This window comes from Mauremys mutica, chromosome 11 (genome assembly GCF_020497125.1).
Source record: "Mauremys mutica isolate MM-2020 ecotype Southern chromosome 11, ASM2049712v1, whole genome shotgun sequence".
NCBI lineage: Eukaryota > Metazoa > Chordata > Testudines > Geoemydidae > Mauremys > Mauremys mutica.
The window spans coordinates 54,230,549-54,251,287 of NC_059082.1; the positions used below are offsets into that span (position 1 = coordinate 54,230,549).

General features: G+C 52.7%; 1 protein-coding gene across 1 annotated transcript; it reads left to right on the forward strand.

Annotated features, from left to right (window-relative positions):
• The first annotated feature begins 4,671 nt into the window (after window positions 1-4,671).
• LOC123344517 (deoxyribonuclease-1-like) lies at window positions 4,672-20,379 on the forward strand. The gene is made up of 11 exons (XM_044980827.1): window positions 4,672-4,737; window positions 5,188-5,261; window positions 5,925-6,152; window positions 7,876-8,026; window positions 10,694-10,782; window positions 13,058-13,141; window positions 13,760-13,875; window positions 15,265-15,377; window positions 16,668-16,822; window positions 17,843-17,939; window positions 20,218-20,379. Exons 3-11 carry the CDS (start codon window positions 6,136-6,138, stop codon window positions 20,269-20,271), a joined length of 876 nt encoding a protein of 291 aa, XP_044836762.1. The 5' UTR covers window positions 4,672-4,737; window positions 5,188-5,261; window positions 5,925-6,135; the 3' UTR covers window positions 20,272-20,379.
• The last annotated feature ends 360 nt before the right edge of the window (window positions 20,380-20,739 follow it).

The window sequence follows — 20,739 nt, forward strand, 5'->3', positions numbered from 1 at the left end:
CTTAGGGTGACCAGATGTCCTGATTTTATAGGGACAGTCCTGATTTTGGGGTCTTTTTCTTATATAGGCTCCTATTACCCCCACCTCCGTCCCGATTTTTCACATTTGTTGACTGGTCACCCTAAAGAAACTGCTCTTTATTTCCCCGTGCTGTGTTGGCGTTAGGAAGGGATGGCCTGGTGCCCCTTGTGTATGTGGGGTTGAGAGCAGCAGGGTGTATCAAGTTACCTCCAGCCCTGGGCACTGCAGTGCCATGCTCCCTGCTGACTCTCACAGGGACCAGAGCCAGCTGCAGACCCTGAGGCACCACAGAGTCTGTTCTTTTACATTGCACCATGAAAGTTGGCTAAGCTAACCCCCAGTGAATACCGCTAGTATAGGGCCCTCCTCCAGTGGCATAGGGCTGAGACATCTCCTTGTCAGCACAGGGGCGCATCAGAGGTGTGTCTGGAGCAATGCTGCAAGATAGCTAATCTCAGTTGCTGGAATGGTCCCTAGGAACCATCGCAGCCCAGCCTAAATTATAGAAGCCCTGGGAGCACCCCTTTTTTATGCTGTGGTCTGGGCTGGCACCCACCCAGCCCCAGAATCCAGTGGCAGCAAAAGGGGCATACAGCCTGCAGCTCAGAGCTGGTGCTTGAGGATTTAATCAAGGTAGATTACAGCACCGTTAGTGCTTGGATTGCAGGCTCTTCGGGATGGGAACTGGCTCTCTGTTATATTTTTACACAGTACCTAGCACAGTGGGTTTGGGGCCTGTAGGTGTGACCACAATAAAATAAATAATAATGCGAGCACTGTGTTTACTGTATCAGATACTTCTTGTTGTTGGTTAATAAGCAAATAATACTCAAACCTGCTTCAGTCATCAGAGATACAGCCAGGTGTTACATGCCAAAGCCCATAGACACACTTTCTAGTAGCTGCTCATACAGCTTTCCTCTTTTTTAAAATGTAAAGGAAATATTGTAGCTCCTAAAAGAACAACAGCAGACCAATACGGCCAGTTAATTAAATACAGCCCTTCAAGTGAGACCTCCAGGAAGGGTGGAAAGGGAGTTAGCCTGAACCCATTGCCAGAAGTAAAGATTAGCCTCCCTTCTGGGACATAGACCTTCCATCTCCAAACCCTGATGGCTTTCTGAGTACATGGCCACTTCTTGTTCTCAGAGTGGTTCCTTCTGCACTGGCCTGTCCGGCCACCAGCCAGAGCTGGCATTTGCTGCTCCTGGTGGAGTTGTGCTTTCTGAATTTGAGGTCAAGTATCAGAGCAGTCCCTGCTTATTTACAGCAGCTCCCTCACCCCACCAGCCATAGGCGCTGCACTGCTGCCATAATAACTACAATGCAGAATGCTCTGGCCTCCCTGAAATGTCCCTTCCCACCCCTGGCCTGTGCCTATGCTGTCTGGATAACCCCTGTGCATCAGTGGAATTCCTAGCTGGGGGCCCTCAGCCTCTTTCCAGGCCCATATGCCTCAGGAGTGGAGAAAAGGGGTCAGATTGCAGTTCATACCTGGGTGCCCAGTGTCCTCCTTGGTTTTGTTCAGGTATCTGACATTCTCTTGCAAGGGGGTAATTGCTGGACACTCCTGTCATAATATTTCTTCTAGTTTCCTTCCAGAAGCTTGTTAGATGTTAGCACCACTGGGGTGGTGCTGTGTCCCTAGAGACAGTGATCCTGCCACCCACCCACACCAAAATCTTCAACCCCATCCCACAGCCACAACTTTTAGATTACATCTACACTACAAGCTAGGGGTGCGATTCCCCAGCTCATGTACACTTACTTTTGCTAACTGTAATTGAGTTAGCATGAGTATAAATTGCAATTTAGCAGGAAACAAAGGCGCCGCTGAGCTGTGCCAAGTACATGCCCACTGGATTCATCCCACTTGCCTTTTTTGAATATTGGCACATCCAGACTTCTGGAATTTTCTCAGTATTCTAAGATTTATTAAACATTAACATCAGCAGGCCAGGGATCTCCTCAGCCAACTCTTTTAGGACTCTTAGGTGCAAGATACTTGGACCTGCTGATTTAAAAATGTTTATCACTAATAGATTGTGTTTAACATCCTCCTTGGTTACTAATAGACTGGAAGGTACTTCATCATCTTTGTGTGATATAAACACTTCATCCTGCTTCTTTCTAAATACAGAACAGAAATATTTATTGAACACATCTGCCTTTTTTTTGTGCAACATTATCAGTTTTACCATCTCCATCTCTGTCACAGGGTAGCTGGTCCTTAAAGGGAACTTGGGCCAAGCCTCACCTGTGATGGATCAGTTACCTCCCAGCTGAGACTGATCATCTAGGGATCAGCTGATTATGAAAACCTGCAAGCAGCTTAGTTGGGGGTGGAGAGTTGCAGGGACTTGGCTAACTTATATGACAGGCCCTGGAGCAATGTGATGCTCTGTAATCAAACTGGTAGAGAGCTGTAGGGGGTAGAAAGGCTCCTGCAAGAGAACTGTTTTTGTGGGCTAAAGGATTATTGATGTGCTGAATTGTGTTAATTAGAAGAAATAAAGTCAAAACCCTGAGAAAAAGGGCCTGAAACAGACTCTGAGCGTGGTAGGGACATAACAGCATTCTGCAGGGTTTATACCATTGTTAAGAGTATATCAGCAATAGAAGAAATCCTAAAAACTCCTTATTGTTCTTAGCCTTGTTAATTATGAATTTTTCCCCTGATGATTTTAGCTTCCTGTATCAATCTTCTACACTTCATAACTTCTAATTTATATTGACTGCTATTTCCCCTTTTTTCCTTTTGTTATATATTGCTTTTTTTATTTCTACTTGCAGTCTTTACATTGTCACTGAATCGGAATGGGTTTTTAGCCAAAGTTGTCCTCTACTGCTTTTTGGCCATTTAATAAACTTTTCTTAAAGCACTCTCAGAACTCTCTAATTTCATTTATATTTTTCTGTCTACATTTTTCTACCCAGTTAACTTTGCTCATCATTTTCCTCTGCTTGGGGAAATTAGCCCTCTTGAAGCACAAAGTATATAATGACCAGTTGGGAGTGGCCTTCATTTGCCCATATTGAATGTAATCAAGTCATGGTTGCTGGACAGTGGCAAGGCAACCACCACTGATTCCAGTCCAACGATTAATTCATCATCTTTATCTGTCATAATGAGGTTCAAAATGGTTAACTTTTTGTTGGAAAGTCATCCTCTGTTGACCCAGGCTGGATATGAATCAGTAACATAGCTCCGGTTCCAATTATAATCATGCCCCTGTGTACTTTGCAACTCGCTAGGCCTCAATCAGCAACAAAGTCCCCAGATTCCTCTTCCGCTAGAGGAGGCAGGATGGAAGTTCTGTGGCAGAGTCAAGTCATTTTAAGAATGGAGGCTTATGGAATGAAACCTGACAGTGAATCCTGCAGTCAGCACAGCAGACACTTTGTTACTTATCCAGTGCAATTCATTCCATGTTACACCCACATTTTCAAAGGGCTGCAGATTTTCGTGTTGTCCTGGATCATGATCATTATTCAAAACTAACATTCCACGGCAATTAATGGAGCTGCTCATCCAGCTCACAGTTAGTGTTTCCAGCTGCCTGGAAGCTCCAGCACCAGCAGCCAGCTCTGTGTCCTCTGGACACTGCATGGCTGGAAGATTTTCTTCCCACTTGGCTGTTTCAGGAGGCATGCAATGCCCTCTAGTGGCACAAGTTTGCACAGGCACTATCACAGCCCAGCATCCTATTTTACATTCTCCTGTCAAGGTAGGATAACAATGGTGAACAGTGAGCAAGGGAAGTAAGAGCCAGATGGTGTTTTCAAGCCCTGGCCTGAGTTGTGAAAAGGATGTAGGGGAGCCTTGCTGCAGCAGAAGCCTGTGACTCAGCCAAAATTCTACCTGTGGGACTGGGAAAGAATGTCCTGACACTGCAAAGAGCAGTGATGCTCTTGCTGTATGTGCTCCCTGCTGCACTGGTTCTACTCTGCTGCCAAGCCCCTCCCTGGGAGGATCCAACCCCACCCTTGTGAGAAACTCACCAGCTGCATTTCAAGGATGAAAAGCTCTTGGCAGATAAAGGGATGTAAATAAAAGCAGCTGTTCCAGTCAGAGCGGCACTCACAGTGACCAAAGGAGAGGCAACATGGGGACAGCTGTAATATGGCAGGGCTGGGAGCAGTGCAGAGAAGCGACATGCAGAGCCTAGGGGAGATGAATTCCATCATGTTGCATAACTGACCTACCCAGCCCAGACTAGCCTCCACAGCTGCTGCCCTCAGAGATTCCGCAAGCTTGGGGATAATCCAGCTATGGAGGCATCTCCCACGCCCGAGGTGGTGGGGCTGTGGGGAGCTGCACCACCTGGGGAGGCTCTGGGCCTTGCTCTGCTCCCACACACATTGATGTGCATGAGAGCACAGAGAGAAAGGAGAATCAGGTCCTGCCACTACCCAGAGCCTAGGGAATGAGGCTGGGTGGGTGGGGCTGGGGGGGAGGGGATGGATATATCCTCCATGAGATGGGTTCTTTCCTGACCACCATATCAGGGGGGAAGATTTATAAATGGGCCATAGAGGCTGAGATCTCCCTAGTTGACAGTGCCACTCAAAGAGGCATTTGGGGCTAAAGATTCACCCCTCCTCTGGAAAGTAGCAACTGGGGAGGTTGGAGGGTCCTGGCTAGGGACTGGGGAGCAAGCAGCCTAGAGTTGCCAATTTGAGTTGGCTGTATTCCTGAAGATTTCATCACATGAGGTAGCCTTTAATTAAAGATTAATCTTTAATTCCTGGAGACTCCAGAACAATTCTGGAGGGTTGGGCTCTAGGTCTGCAGGCATAGGAGGAGACTGGGGAGATTGAGCCCCTTGAGAAGGGTGCAGCAGATCAGATGGGCGCCTGCCCCCTGAGTTCTGTGTAGGAGCTGAAAGGAATGAACAACCCCTCCCCAGCTGCCTCTTCCTGTCCCTGGAACAGCTGGCAAGCCCAAGTCTGCTCAATAGCTGCCAGAACTCCCAATGAGTTCTTCAGTGGGGCCAGGATTTCCCTGCCGGAGTGGGGTAAAACCTGGGAGGAGATGGGAATGCTCCGAGTTGGGATAGACTCTCCTAGTTTATTTTAGTGACAGTATGAACATAGTTCCTATGAATGCTTCTCACAAGGGAAGACAAATGAGTATGTGTCTTATCCTGCCTTTACCTTCCACAGAACAGTGAAGTCCCTATTGGATTTTATGGAGTCTCTGGCTCTTCTCCCTTCCCAGAGTTAAAACTCTGCTTGGGGTAAGATGTGTTATATATACACATTTAATTTCCTTTGTTGTTGGTTGTGGTCTAGGGGCATGAAGAGGTATCCATGGCAGCATCAGACTTTCCCAAACGGGGCTCTAGTTGAGGGCTTCAGGTCTGTGTTGAAAACCCCCAGCGCAACTGCTTCTCTCCCCAGATGCTCCTCGGAAGAAGTATGCACATCTCTGTGTGTCTTACCGCCCCTCAGACGTTAACATTCTTTTACATGAACATGGACTTGGTTTGCTCCCAGCCACAAGGTACCATGGAGCTGGTTTCACTCTGTATCTCTGGTTTAAACCAAGCAACCCACTTTTTATACTGTTACATTTGGGAAGTGACAACAACATTTTCGATAACAGTTGAACCAATGTGGTAATGATTGAAATACTGCACTCGTCTGCCTTTAACAGGGCATTGGGAAGGAAGCCTGGCTCGTTCAGACTGGGGGGATGTTGCCAATCCTACACATTCAAAAATCATATGTCAGGCCCCAAAATCTCATGAGATTATTCTTTATTCATGAGATTTGTAAAGAATAATCAATGCTGGGTTTTTTCTATTGATTTTGTGATTTTTGAGCCTTCTGGGTTTGTGTTTTCAAGTTTTTCTCTGCCACCACAAGGGCTGTTGGTATTGATTAGCATCCTTTCCTAGAGTTATGTTGGACCCCATGGCTGGAGATATCGTTATCAACTCCGATAGGAAGAGCTGTTTTGTCACTGAGCAAACCTTTGCTTTCCTGAAAGTGACCATATGGAGCCTATACCAGGCCTTGAGCAAACAGTGGAATCTCCCCTTGGCAAAGTCAGGACTTCACAAACTTTCATAAATAGGGGCCAGGGAACTTCTGCTCTCCGTGGGGCGTATGGAGCAACGTCAAAGGTAAGTTGCACTTTCATTTCCTTCTTACAGATGTAGACTTTGGCTGTTCCAACTAATTTTCTGGAGATCAGATTTTTCTCCACCAGACAGTATCTAAGGCCAAATCTTCAGCTGGGGTAAATCAGCCAATTAACAGCCGTTGGGGAGATATGTGTTTTCTGGATTATAGTACTTCCCTATAGGCCCTGATCCTGACCTCCTTACTTCAGTGGAAGTTTTGTACTGAAAAGTTAGGTCGGTATACCTACAGCACTTGGTGTGTGTGTGTGTGAAATTCACACCCGAGTGCTACAGCTATGATGACCCAATCGCAAGTGTAGACGTGGCTAGGTCAACAGAAGAATTCTTCAGTCACCCTAGCTACAGCTGCGCAGAAAGGAAGATTTCCTACAGTGATGGGAAAACCCCTTCCATCGCTGTAGGAAGCTGCTCCACTACAGTAGCACAGCTGCAGCACTTTAGCTGTGCCATTGTAGCACCCCTAGCCTAGGCATGGCCTGAATAAAGAGGGTAGAAAAGTGTGCATAGCATTTCTCTTATATTTACAAACACCTTGGGTGAAATCCTAGCCCCATCGAAGTCAATAGCAAAATTCCCATTGATTCAGTGGAGCCAAGACTTCACCCTTTATGTGTAAGAACCACATGTACCTTCTAGTTTCTTGGGACACCAATCAAAGGGCCAACACAAGGTGGTGGCAAAACAGTGATGATCTTCTACTGAAGGTACCACACAATTGTCTGGATGGAAGAGTGCACGGGGAGGGAGCTCTCTTATGGAGGTGTCGAAAGCAATGACCTTTGAATGAGCATGTGAGATATTTTAACGGGAGCATGGGGAATCATTCCCCTGACAGCTGTGTAGGTGGAAGTGACAGTGCTGGCATAGGGTGCTGGGGGGTACGGCTGGGTTTACTGGAGTTGGTGCATCAGGATTGGCTCAATGAATTTTGTCAAAGTTAGATTCAGGACTCACAGTTTGTCAGACCACTCTGTTTTATTAGCACAGCGCTCTGCTAATAACACCCAGATAATGTGAGCACCATGCAAGACACAAACTATCTTGTTTATACAGATAAAAGGGTGAGAACTTAACAAGGTAACAAAGGAAGCAGAATCAGATAAGTTTACCTGGGCTAGGCAGGCATATCTTATTTCCTTACTAACTATTACCGATTTTCTCTTAATGTTTCGCCATTAGCACCATTGTTTATGCCTAATGTTTCTTTTCCTGGCACCTGTATTTCAACATTTCTTATTTCTGCTTAAAGGTACATACAACTTTTCTTTAATCCATTCTTATTTTTACAATATAATTCATTCTACTTTCACAATTTCAATGGGCATTTCACCTGTGTAGGATGCTCAGGGAATGGCCCTGTGTTAATCCAGTGGCATAGGTGAACTGAGAACTGCATTGAAGTAAGAGCAGCCCCAGGGAAGGATCCTGCAGCATCAGCCTGCACTCCCCCTCCTTCCGCCAAACAATTGAGCCTTTCTCTTGGGCTGAGTGACATTGGGAAGATGAATCCAGGGAGTGTCAAGGGCGAATGTTGGTGAGGGTGAACTCCAAGGAAGGGGGAATATCAGGGGCTGCTTTCAAGATTATTACCTGTGCCAGGTAACATCGTTGCATGGCACAGGGACTGGAGGCAGGTGATGCAGTTCTTACCGTAACTAACCTCTCTGCCGATCCCTTGAGGCTTTGCTTCCCTTCCTCCCAGCAGGATGGGGGCCATGAGGCCAGTGCTGGCTTTGCTGTCCCTGACCTACCTGCTGCGCACAGCTGCCACCCTGAGAATCTGCGCTTTCAACATCAGGAGTTTTGGAGACAGCAAGCTGTCCAATGAGACCATTGCAGGCATCATCGTGAACGTGAGTGCTGGGGGTTTGGGGGGAGGTCCCACATACCAGCAGTTCTTGGGAGCTGGGGGTGCCCAGGACTCCATCAAACAGCTGGCCCAGGGGCTCTCAGGAGTGTGCTTTCTTTGGGCCTGGAGAGTATGCTATCATTTGGGCTGAAGGCTACTTAGAAACCCAACTGAAAGGGCAGCAATGAAGGGCCAAGTGCTGAGTTGTTCTTCTGCTTACTCCAGCATGATTGGCTAAGAAATGGTAAAGCTGGTTAGTGGCTCCTCCATGGTGGTTATGCCCTAGACCTCTCGGTTACAAGTGGAGACAGCCTATCTGAGCCCTGCCCAGGAACCCTGTGGGGAGACACTTTCCAGCCACACTGTGCCCCATAACACTGAGAAGTGAAACCAAGGTCCAAGTGAGGAGGTGATAGATCAATGGATGGTTATGTATGGGCATAGATGGTCTATCAGAACAAAAGAATGGCCATTCTGGATCAGACTAATGGGTCCATCTTTCCAACAGCGGCTGGTGCCAGATGCTTCAGAGGGAATGAACAAAACAGGGTAATTACTGAGTGATCCATCCCAGTTTCTGGCAGTCATCAGCCACACGGTCCCCTATAACACTGAGAAGGGAAGCCAAGGTCCTAGATAGATAAAGAGACTGATAGATCATTTATCTATCTGTAAGGGTAGGGTGACCAGGTGTCCCATTTTTATAGGGACAGTCCCATTTTTTGGGACTTTTTCTTATATAGGCGCCTATTACCTCCCACCCCCTGTGCTGTTTTTTCACATTTGCTATCTGGTCATTCTATGTAAGGGGGACTGTTGTCCCCTTTCTAAAACTCAGTGGGGGTGTTTTGGTTGGCTAGCTCCCCGTACCAAAAGAACTGGGAAGGGTCAATGGGAAATCAGGAGCCTGAGACTGACAGTCCCCAGGAACAATGGGGAGAGGCCAGTGCTCTAGGTCAGCCTGATTGACAGGGTGGGCAGGCTAATCAGGGAGTCAGGAGGCCAGGGGAATCCCATTCTCTATGTGAGCTGGAATTGCCTGGGTCAGACAGAGTGGGGCCGAGCTAAGGAGAAAGCAGGGGCCCGAGCTGAGGTGGGGAGCAGAGCTGTGCCAGCCAGAGAGGCCAGAGAGCAGAGTTACAGAAGCAGCCCACAGAGCAGACCTGTGCTGCGAGCAGAGCTGTAGCAACCAGAGCTAGAGGGGCCAGAGAAGCAGCCCAGGGAGCTGGAGGCAGAGCACCAGCAGTGCTGAGGCAGAGTGGAGCTGCAGCAGTCCAGAGCCGAGTGTGGTGAGCAGCTAGGGAGAGTGAGGGGGACCCTGGGCAGTGGGGCCAGCGCAGGGAGATGCCTCCAGCCAAGAGGCCCTACATGCCAGACTTGGAGGGGGCAATCGTAACCCCAACGGGGCGGGGCGATGCTGGGAAGAAGGGTCCTGCCACCTAAAGCCTGAGGGCATGTGGCCACCGCCAGAGCAAGTGTCCAACCCGCAGCATCCTTGCAGCACAGCCAGGGCTTGAGGAGGTGGCCTGGGACTTGTGAGGAACAGACTGAACTTCTCTTACATTCCAGAGACGCTGCTTGTGATGTCCCCGTGCCACAGAGCAGGGTGATGTGTTTTTCTTTAACCTTTCCCATTTTTTTCCTTATAACTGACTGCTGTTTAATAAACTGTATTTGCTTTGAACTGTATGCAATGATCAGTGTGTCAGGGAAGCATCCAGTGCAGAGAGAGCACCCCGGAGTGGGGAACACACTAGCCCCTGCCCTAAGTGACCACGACAATGTTGAGGGGGTTGAGACCCTCAGGAATCCTGGGTCTGGCCTTGTTGGAGTTACAAGGACTCTGACACACAGGAGAGGGGGAGCGGAGCCCTTGAGGTCAGGCAGGCCTCTGGGTAAAGGAAATGGGAGCGAAGACTCAGATCCTTTCGCTAGCCCATTTCACCAGGGTAGTGTATAAGCCAGGAAAGATCCCTACAATAGCGAGACCATTCCCCTGCTTACCTATCTATCTTTCTGGGACCTTGGTTTCACTTCAGTGTTATAGGGGACCGTGTGGCTGATGACTGCCAGAAACTGGGATGGATCACTCAGTAATTACCCTGTTCTGTTCATTCCCTCTGAAGCATCTGGCACCAGGATACTGGGCTAGATGGACCATTATCTATATCTATCTATCACCACTTCAGATTCCAGTGCTTTTAGAGACAGACAGAGGGTAATCCTGGCAGCTTGGCTGGCATTCCCTATTGCAGTAAAACTCATCCTCTACAATAACTGCTGTGTTGGTCTCCGCTCTGTTGGGATCCCGCTGGCTGATTTCAAACCCTTCTGGAACAGCAGCAGTCTGAAAGCTGCCATTTCCTCCTGTTCTCCATTTTCCCATCTAACTCACCCCAGGGCTCACCTCCTTCCCCCCAGCTTGTGCACTGCAGCAGAAGAGAGGTTAAATACCCAGCTCAGCTGGTGGTTGAAGGGGCATGTCAGCCCTGGGGACACCACCCTTCTGGTGGCTGGCTGCAGCCTGGGATTTTGCTGGGTGTTCAACAATTTTCCCAGTGTTTGTGCATCTCTAAGGGAAGCTGGGGAGAAAGGTGAGGGGTGTTAGGCACTGCACACACAGCCTGCACCAGGCTCAGCTTCACAGCACGGCACTTTGTGTTTCCCCCAGATCGTGCAGACATACGACGTCGCTGTGGTGCAGGAGGTCCGTGACTCTGATGGGAGTGCTGTCAGGAAACTGATGGACCAGCTCAACAGGTGCTTTCCAAACCTATGTGGAAGGGGGTGGGGAGGAGCCTAAAACATTGCTGTGGTCTGGAGTGTTTTAGAGCAGGTATAAACAAGGCCCCTTCAGGTGCAGCAGCCAGCCAGCCACACAGGGAAGGCTCCATTGCTGCCCACAGAAGCTTAGATGAAGGGAGTGCTGGAGCTGTGGGTCTGGCATAATTGACTCAGTGACAGTGTCATGGGGAGCATCACTCACCACTGGTCCAGCACCTCCTCCTGGTCATTCTGGGGATTAGCTCAATCCCAACAATCCCCATCCACAGTCTGCACCCCTTCACTTCAGCTGCAGTCCACCTGCAACCCCTCTTGCAGCATCAAGTACCACAGCATCCTCTTCATGGCACAGCCCTCCAGCCATATCACTATCTGGGTTCCTCCCTTCCAGGGGAGGTTTACCTCTTCAATAGTCCTCCCACTTCCCCAGTGGTGAGTGGGGGGATCTAGGCCCACCCACTGCTCTGGGTCCCAGCTCAGGAACCTTCCAAACTACAGTCACTTACTGCATTCCTTTGCCTCTACTATCATTGCATTTCCCTGGGCCACTTCCCTGCAGCCACAGCTCCTTCCTCAGTCTCAGCAGCCTCCTTCTCTATCCAGAGCTCTATCCAGAGCTCCTTCTCTTCTCCCCAGGTTCCTGCCTACACTGTTGTGTCCAAGGTGGTACCAGGTTGCAACCAACTCCAGACACAGTCTTTCCTTCTCAAGTTCCAGTCAGCTACTGACCCTGCTCAGCTCTGAGGGTCTTTTATATGGGACTCCCAGTCCCTGATTGGCCACTCCTCGCACCCCCTCTCCTATTGGCTGCTTTTCGCACAGCCTCCCTAGGGCTCTATTAACCCCCTTACTGGCCAGTCTGGGGTAAATGCCACATCACAGACACCCTTGTGGGCCTCTGGAGCTTTTCACCACCAAAAGGCACATGCGTGAGAAGGGGTATGGGGCATCCCTGCCTGGTGCCACACGCTGCCATTCTCACAAAGCGAGCATGATATGGGGTACAGTGGTACCAGGGTGGCACATTTCAGGGAAATAATCTTGTATACAAAAGACAGCACAAACAGAGGAGCCCAGAACTCCCTGAGGACATCAGCAAGGTGCAGATACGGAGTGGGGCATGGTGCAGCCGTTTACACCATTGCAAAGTGACTGTATACACTGATTCTGATCTCATGTACTCTGGTATAAATGAGGGGTAACTCCATGACAGCCAATGGAGGCCATCCAGTGTGAAACCGGTGTGAGGTCAGAACTGGACCCTACCATATGTGTGTGAATTGGGGACAAGGGCCACCAACCCCTCAGGAGAAGCTTGTCAAAGGGGTGGAGAGGGCTCGAATGGGCTTGGGAAGCGCAGTGGACAGATCTACAGCCTCAGGCCAGGGGTAACATGACACCAGTGAGGTCTGATTCTGTTGGTGGTGGTATGAGAGCTGAGGCCACCTGCAACTGTCCCTGACATGGAGGGGGGTCACAGGCGCTCAGGACCTCTGTGGCGGAGGGGTTCCCACAAGACCTCTTCCACTCAGCTTCCCAAGAACTCAGTTCAACTCCATTCCCGTCACTCAGGTCACTACATTGAGCCTACAGCGAAGCTATGCTGAGTTGATCAGACTCAAGTGGAAGGGGTGAGGATAGGGCATACCGGTACCACCCATCCATAGTGACCCAGCCACCCTCTTTTTTATAGACATGTATACATGCCATTGCATCACCTGTTTGGGGATGGGCGTGTTCCCTTTGCGGGACCCAGTCCTCGTACAGCATGCACTGTCCTTGCACAACATTCTCTTTGCCTCAGCTCACCTTCCAAGCTTCGCTTATCCATTGTTATCTTGTCCATTGTCAGTGGTTCCTTGAGGGTCCCCCCTTATCTTAGCTAGCACAGACAATCTGTTTCCAGCCTGCTGCTCCACTTACCTCCCTAATCCTGTCTCCCAAGAAATAAGGCCTCACCCATGTCCAATTACTCATGTCAAGCCAGCCTACATATTGAACGATGCTCCCTGAGGCACCCCCACCCTCCAAGCTTGGCTTCCCGAAACAGAGTGGCAAGGGGCCTGCATGGAGGGAGACGTCTCAGCCGTAAAGCAGGCAGGGTCACTCCTATGCTGGCTGGGAGATCGGCTGGGGGTGGGACGGGAATGGTGGGAGGTGGTGCAGAGCAGGGAGATGTGCTGGACGTGTGCACGCCCTCCCTGCTCCAGCACTGGCCTCACTGCCGGCTTCTCTGCTGCCCCCATTCTAGGGCATCTCTGCAGCCATACAGCTACGTGGTCAGCGAGCCCCTGGGCCGGAACTCCTACAAGGAGCAGTATCTCTTTGTGTACAGGTAAGGATCCAGCAAACAGCCAGAGCTAGTGACAGTACTAGGTGTTTTCACCTCAGGTGATGTCCAAAGCATCCCCCACGCTCTTGAGTCTCCTGCCCAGCCACTGCTGCTCTCTGCACGCAGGCCCCTGGGCTAGGGTTGCCAATTTGGTAATATTTAAAAAACGGAACCTTCCCAGCCCCGTCCCTTCCCCTGAGGCCACACCTCTGCCATGCCTCTTCCCCAAGGCCCAGGCCCTGCCCCTTCCATGCCTCTTTCCCCTGATGCCCTGCCCCGTCCACTCCTCTTCCACCTTCCCTCCTGTCGCTCACTGCTTTTCCCCTCCCACCTCACTTGCTTTGCTGGTGCTTGGAGCTGCAGCCACCTGATGCAGGTAGGAGGTGGCCCTGACTAAATAGGGGCTGATGTGGGTGATGACTTGGCGCCTACCAGGCCTGCAGTAACCGGACATTGGGTGTCTGGTCAGTAGATCTGACTGGATCCTATCAGGTCTCCTTTTCGACCGGACTTTCCGACAGAAAACCAGGCACTTGGCCACCCTACCCTGGGTGCACCAGGGCCCACCCCATAGTGGAGCCACCTGACCGTGTGTGGTCATTCCATCTCTCCTCCCGGCAGGACGGGTGTGGTGTCGGTGGTGGACAGTTACTACTATGATGATGGCTGTGAGCCCTGCGGGAACGACACTTTCAGCAGGGAGCCCTTCATTGTGAAGTTCTCCTCCCCCTACACAGGTAAGCGGGGCCCAGGGATCTCTCTGCCCCATGGCACTGGGAGCAGCAGCACCCCAGGCCATCCTGCATCTAGCTAGAGAACTCCCTGCTCCCCCACACACTGATCCCTCCCTCCAGGGAACAAGGAACATTACCATGGAGAGTTCGGCAAAGTCTTTGGGAATGATGCTTCAACTCAGAGACAGGCCTAGGTCCAAATAGAGGGAGTGTGGGGCTGGATCCGGGCCTGGGGACTTATTCTGACTGGTATGTAGGCAGCCTGACCTAGTGGTCGGAGCGGCATTGGGCGTCAGAGCCAGTCTGATACCAGGAGGTCAAAGTCTGCAACAGGCCAGAGGGCAAACTGAGGTCTGGGGTCAGGCAGGGCCAGGTTACCAGGAGCTTCTTAGCAGGTAGCAGAGGCAGATATGGCAGGGAAAGCAGCCCTGAGCAGAAAGATCCCAGCTGCACGGGCAGCTTCCTGTTCCTGTGCTGGGTTTATATAGTCGCAGTGAAGCAGTGAGTCCAGGACTGCGTGGAGTTCAGTTCCTACTCTGACACTGCTTAGCAGGTCATTGTTTGGTGGGTTGGTGCTCACTGGTGCTGAAGCGCCCTGTGGACCAGGGTTCAAGACCTGCAGTCCCCAATGGGTGTGGGTCTGGATGCTGGCTTGGGGAGTGCGTGCCTGGGCTGGGGGTCAGCAGCTGGGGATCAGTTCAGCTCACTGTAGAGCCAGGTGCAGTTGGGACCCAGAGCTCAGCTTGGGGTCATGGGGGTTCACTGGGCTGTGAGTATACCCGCCCCTCCTCCAGCCCACGATCCCATTGCTCCTTGGGGTACGGTTTGGTCACAAGGCCGAGGGAGGGGAAGGGTGGCTGTGCACTGATGTACAAACCCCACGGCAGCCATTCTCATGGGGGCTGAACTCCTCAGAGCAGCCAGGAAGAAGCAGCGACAGTCCTGGCCAGTGGGAGCCCAGCCCAGAGGCTTCGCTGGCAACTAACCCCCTGCTCTGCAGCTTCCTTTGACACCTGCTGCTTCGGCACAAAGCCAACCAGGAGCACCTTTGTGGGTGGCGCTGACCTGGGTGGGTGGCGATGACCTAGGAGGGCAGCGCCCAGGTGCAGAGGGACCAGGAGAGGCTAGTGTAGCTGACTGGAGCTGCTAGCACTGTGGGAACTGCCAAGAGACAATAGAGCGAGCACGAGTAATGGGAGACCGGGGTTCAAGTCCCAGTCCTGCCTGATTCTGAGGGGGATGGGAAGTGTCCACATGGAGAGCATGGTCTTGGGAACCCCAGAGTGGAACAGTCCCAGATGTGTGTGAGAGGGAGGGAGATAGCAGGGGTGATGGGTGATGGCTCTGCGTGCACACAGAAAATGGCTGTCTGTGTAACTTGTGTCTCTGCAGAGGTGCAGGAGTTTGTGCTGGTACCCCTGCATACGCCCCCCAGCGAGGCTGTGGCAGAGATTGATGCCCTCTATGATGTCTACTTAGATGTCATCGACAAGTGGGGGACTGACGTAAGCAGATGTAGCTGGGCGCAAACCCAGCGCCTGCCATGTGAATGAACTCACTGGTGTTCCCTCCCCGGCTCGTCTTGTCTGAGGCGACTGCTGCCTGAATGGGACGCCAGCTGACTTGGCTGTGGAAGGTCCTAGCTAGTCTATTACTCATGCCGACCTCCCACTTCCTGCACACAGCCGCTCTGTCTGCCTGGGCCAGTGCAGGTTACCGGGAACAGCCAGACCTGCTGCACTCCACTTGCTGTGGTTGGGCACTGAGCTCTGGAGCTAACCAGCAGGGTTCCCCTCTGGGGAAGCGAATCTCCCTTTGTCCATATCCATAGGCTGATCTGTGTCAAACAAAGCTGTGGAGCAGAGAGGCCCATCTGCGCTGCCCCCAACCTCTTCAGGTGCAGGCCTCAGAGCCGCACCCCTCCCCAGCACACAACCCCTCTTGCCTTCCCATGGTCGCTGTTCGCTCAGCCCCAGCCCCACCGTGGGCAGAGTGCCCAAGGGTGGGGAGATGCAGGCTCCTTCCCACTCCCCTGCCAGGGTCTCATCACAGGGATGGCGAACAAGGATCCTGGACCTGCTTCCAGCTAAATTGATGGGTTCTGCTGCTCAGCCTGGACAGCACGGTCCCAGTGTGCCGACAGCTCGAGCAATCAGGAATGGGCTGTAGGCCCTTTCACCTGCTGGCATCAGGCCCAGGGCAGTGGTGACCAAAGCCAGCTGTTCCCTGATGACATTGAGCCAGGGAGGTGCATACATCACGTCACCCTAGGAGTAGTCTTGAGACCAGAGCCCTGGCACCTGCACTGCGCTCCCTCCCCAGAGCTGCTCTCTCCGGGGCTGGGCTGGGTACATCAGCAGGAGGCGTGGGAGGCCCTGCCTGTGCTGCCCCTGCTCTGCAGATGAAGTGTCAGCCCCATAGGCTAAGGTCATTGCAGTGCCAGGACCTTACGGTGTAGCTGAGCACAAGGAAAGCCTCATGACCCCAGCCCCAGAGAAGACAACCCCCCTGTGCAGAGAAGGAACCAGCAGAACGGTGAGAGGGAGTGATAGACCCCCAGACCACCCTGTGTCAGATCCTGCCCCTGCCTTAGCCACAAAGACAGACACAGCCAAGGAGAGCAGTGGTTACCCAGCGAGACCTCAGCTCATGGCACTGGCAGGGCTGCCTGAGACACTCCAGAGCGAAGGGCTTGGGGAGGCTGCCGTGCGTGAGGTTCTTGCCTTGAATGTGTGCTAGGTGTGGGGGCTGGCCTGGCTGGGCCCCCTCTCACTGACCTGGCACTTCCTTGGCAGAACATCGTCTTCCTGGGAGACTTCAACGCCGACTGCTCCTACGTCAGGCCGCAGGACTGGCCTTCCATCCGCCTGCGCACCAACGACGCCTTCCAGTGGCTCATCCCGGACAGTGCAGACACCACCGTGTCGTACACAAACTGCGCCTACGATCGGTGAGGAGAGCTGCTGCTGCTGATCATCATCCCTAGTGCTGCTACTGGGCCTGGGCCTGGCAGCTGTATGAAGAAGCCCAGGGCTACATGGCTTGAGGGAGTCTCCGTCAGCCCTTGGGGGTTGGGCCAGTGCTGAGGCAGATGGGCAGTGGGGTGTCACGGGAGCCTGTGCTGCCACTGCCCAGGCTGTGCCTGTTCCACCAGTCAGTAGTGGGTTTCAGTCCCTGGGGCTGCCGGCCCCTCAGCAATGCAGCCCGATGGCAGGAGGGTACCACATGCGCGCCACGGTGCATCAGATATAGGAATGACAGCAGCCCCAAGAGACAGCCCAGCGCAGCCAGTGCCAGCCCTGGGGACAGGAAATAACGGGGAGGGGATGAAAAGGGACAAGGAGAGGGCTGCAGGTGGGCAGTGCCCTAGCACAGAAGGCCATCACTCATAGGACCACATCTGGGAGTACTCAGAGACCACCTCAGCTGTGGAAAACCACACCTCTGGCACAGACCCCAGACCAGAGAGGCTGTCTGTAGCCCAGCCAGGACACTCATTAACCCTGATTGCCCTGTGCCGTGCTGTGGGCATGTGCTCCCCACACACCCAGGTGCGATAGAAGGTTCTGGAATCAGGTGTCGCTGGAACTTGGCCCTGCACATGGCGGTTTCTTGCCAGTTTCACTTCCCCATGTTCAGCTGTCACCTGCCTCCACTGAGCGCAGGTCCTGCACCAGATGGAGTTGGCTGAGAGCCTGGGGTTGCTCTCGGGGGTCTAGCTGCTGGGGAGAGGGATTCCCCCCCAGGACTGCACAAACCAAGCCACCCTGTCAGCTCCCCCCAGCACTCTCCCTAGCTCCACGACTCAGAGAAGCTGGTGAGGAACCTCACCAGCAGCGCTGCCATCGCTAGCCCTGGGCTCCAGCCTGGCTCTGGGGCAGGCGAGGGCATTCCCTGCAGGGTGTGACCCTGAAGACCAGCTGCCGGAGAAGTGCAGTGTTTAACCCTAGTCCCTTGTGGCGTGTCACAGGATCGTGGTGAGTGGCTCTGAGCTGCAGCGTGGTATGGTGGCCGGATCTGCCAAAGTCAACAACTTCCAGGAGACTTTCCACCTGCAGCGCGAGGATGTAAGTGAAGCTGGCAACCTGCCTGCGTACTCGCAGAGCAGCTAGCTGTGAACAGGGACAATAGCTGCTAGCTAGCCAGGGGACAGTGACAGCTGGTCAGGACTGGGGCCAGGCTCAGAGATCACTGCACCCAGCTTTGCGGGGAGTCTCCTAGAGTTAAAGGCTAGTCCAGCTCAGCTACACTAAGGCCTGCTCTACACAGAGGTGTTGTCCTGCTATAACTGTGTGGGTTTGGAGTGTGATTTTTTACTGCTGTAGTTACAGGGGCAGGAACTCGTGTGGATGCAGTTATACCATATAAAGGGGCTGGATAGCTTATTCCTCTTCCCAGATGGGAAGAGCTATCCCGGGGTAAGCACTTTTAGACCAGTCTAACTCCATCCACACTAGGGGACAAAAGGGGCACTGCTTGTGGGTGTAGACGAGGCTGGAGGCCTGATTCTCCATTGTCCTGCACCTTGTGCAGAGTGAGAGCTGGGGCAGGGTAAGAGCGCAGGATCTGCAGGGCAGCCTTTCACACGCATTTGGCTGTGGCATCACTGACTGCCCAAAGGGCAGGATGACGGGCCCCAGACGTAGTTACATCGCCTCCTGGCCAGGACACAGCATTTCCATTTGAAAGGCCCTGCTGGCTCTATGCTGTACAGCTCGCACCGCCCCAGCTGGTGGTTGCTAGTGGCCATTTTCTTATGGACATTGTGTATAATCTTCCCACACCTGCAGTTAGCCCCTGCCATTGGTTAAAACCCCAGGCCTGATCCTGCTCTCTCAGTGGGGTAACCATTGTTCTTGGCTGACCAGCAGTAAACTGGTATAGCCATAGGCGCCGACTCCGTGGGTGCTCCAGGGCTGGACCACCCACGGAAAAAAAATAGTGGGTGCTCAGCACCCACCAGCCACAGCTGTTCGGCAGTGCCCCCAATCAACTAATCCGGGGCATTGCCAAGCTGCTGATGGAGATGCCGCCAAACAGCTGATAGGTGGTGCAGCCAAACAGCTGTTTGGTGGCTGGGGGAGAGCGGAGAGCAGCGAGTGGGGGCCTCGGAGCAGGGGTGGCTTGGGGGCAGGAAGAGGTGAAGTGAAGGCGGGGTCTTGGGGAAAGGGATGGAATGGGGCAGGGCTTCGGGGCAGAGCAGGGGTGAAGCACGCCTTGGGAAAAATAAAAGTTGGCGCCTCTGGGTGTAGGTGAGAGAGGAGACTCCGGCTCCTCCTTTCACAGCGCTGGGGAATTAGAGGGTGAATTACACTGAGGTCTTGGCTCTCCTCTCTGCAGTGCCATCCACTGCAGCGCATGCGTCCTGTGCTCTTACCTGATTGGATGCCACCACTCCGGCATCATGCAGGGGGCTCACTGCACAGAACCATTCAGCCCCTCGGGAGGCCAGCTCCCCTGGGGACTGTGGCCGTGTTTTGCATGTGTCTAGACGGCAGTGCTCTTGGGGGCGCTGTGAAGGCAGCATGGCCCAGTGGCTAGGGCGCAGGAAGGGGCGTCGAGAGGCCGAGGGCCTGACAGCCCAGGACCTTCCTCTTGTGTGGCTGGTTAGAGTGGTTGTGTGAAGTGACAGTAACACGCTCCAGGTCAGCTCAGGCTGGAAGCATTTTACATATTCTTTGCACTGGTCTGAAAGACTCCCCAAGGCGCAGGGCAGGAGAGGGTTAAACCTTAGGCTTGAATTGCATAGCCAGTTCTCCTCACCGCTCCATACCTCAGTTTCCCCTCTGTAAAGGGCTGTGAGCTCGAGGGAGGAGCTGGGGGAGCCTTGGCTCATTCTGGCATTGGCCTCCTGTTCGTCACGTGCCGCTGGCCTCGATGTCTGTGGGGTGAGCGCAGGCCAGGCATCCCCTGGTTTGCGCTCACACTCCTGATGGGAATGCCGCTTGGGAATTAATCTAAAACCATGCAGGGCGCTCTCCTCCCCAAAGGCAGGGAGCTGACGGGACCTCTGCGTTTGACGAGTCCGCCTTGCATAGGAGGATCTCAGACCACCTCATTAATATTAATTGACTCACCTTGGCAGAGCCCTGTGATGGGGGAAACTGAGGCCTGGAGCAGTTGGATGATTTGCCCAAGGCCATGCAATGAGTCAGTATCAGGGCACAGAAGAGATCTAGACATGTCCTCTGCCATTAGCCCATTCTGCCTCCTGCTGCACCTCAGGAAGTGCCAGGATCCATGTGACAACAGGAGCCATGACACAAAGTCATGGACAAGCTGTATCTGATGCCTGCTGAGCAGTCCCACAACTTAGGGGCTGTGATTTCTCCCCTTTGTGTCCAGGCGCTGGCTGTGAGTGATCATTTCCCGGTGGAAGTGACTCTGAAGACTCGGTGAGGCTCGCCTGCTCCTGCCTTGCTCCATCCCCCGCTAAGCCAGGAGACGTAGCAAAGCAATTTCTACCGCATTCATATTCCCTTTGGCTGCTGCTGGCTGCAGCGCCAATGCCTTCAGACGAGCTCCCAAGGCTGAATCTCAGCGTCTATGATTATAGCCAAATACCAGCCTCCTGGCATCTACCTGCTGCTCCTGGCACATCCTCATGGCTGGTCACAAACCCACCTCTCTAGGTGCTGCATCAAATGGCCCACCAGCGTCACTTACTGGGTACTTGGATAACTGGCACATCCATGCCATTGGGAGATCCCTTCATACAATATAGTTAGTAAGCTTTGAAATCTTTGGTCTCGAGGCATCCTGGAGTGTTATGCTGGGCAACAGGGCTGTGGGGGGGAAGCTGATTTTGTGGCCAATGGGTATGTGCAATTAACATAGAATGAATGAGGGGCAGTTTTATAAGTGCTT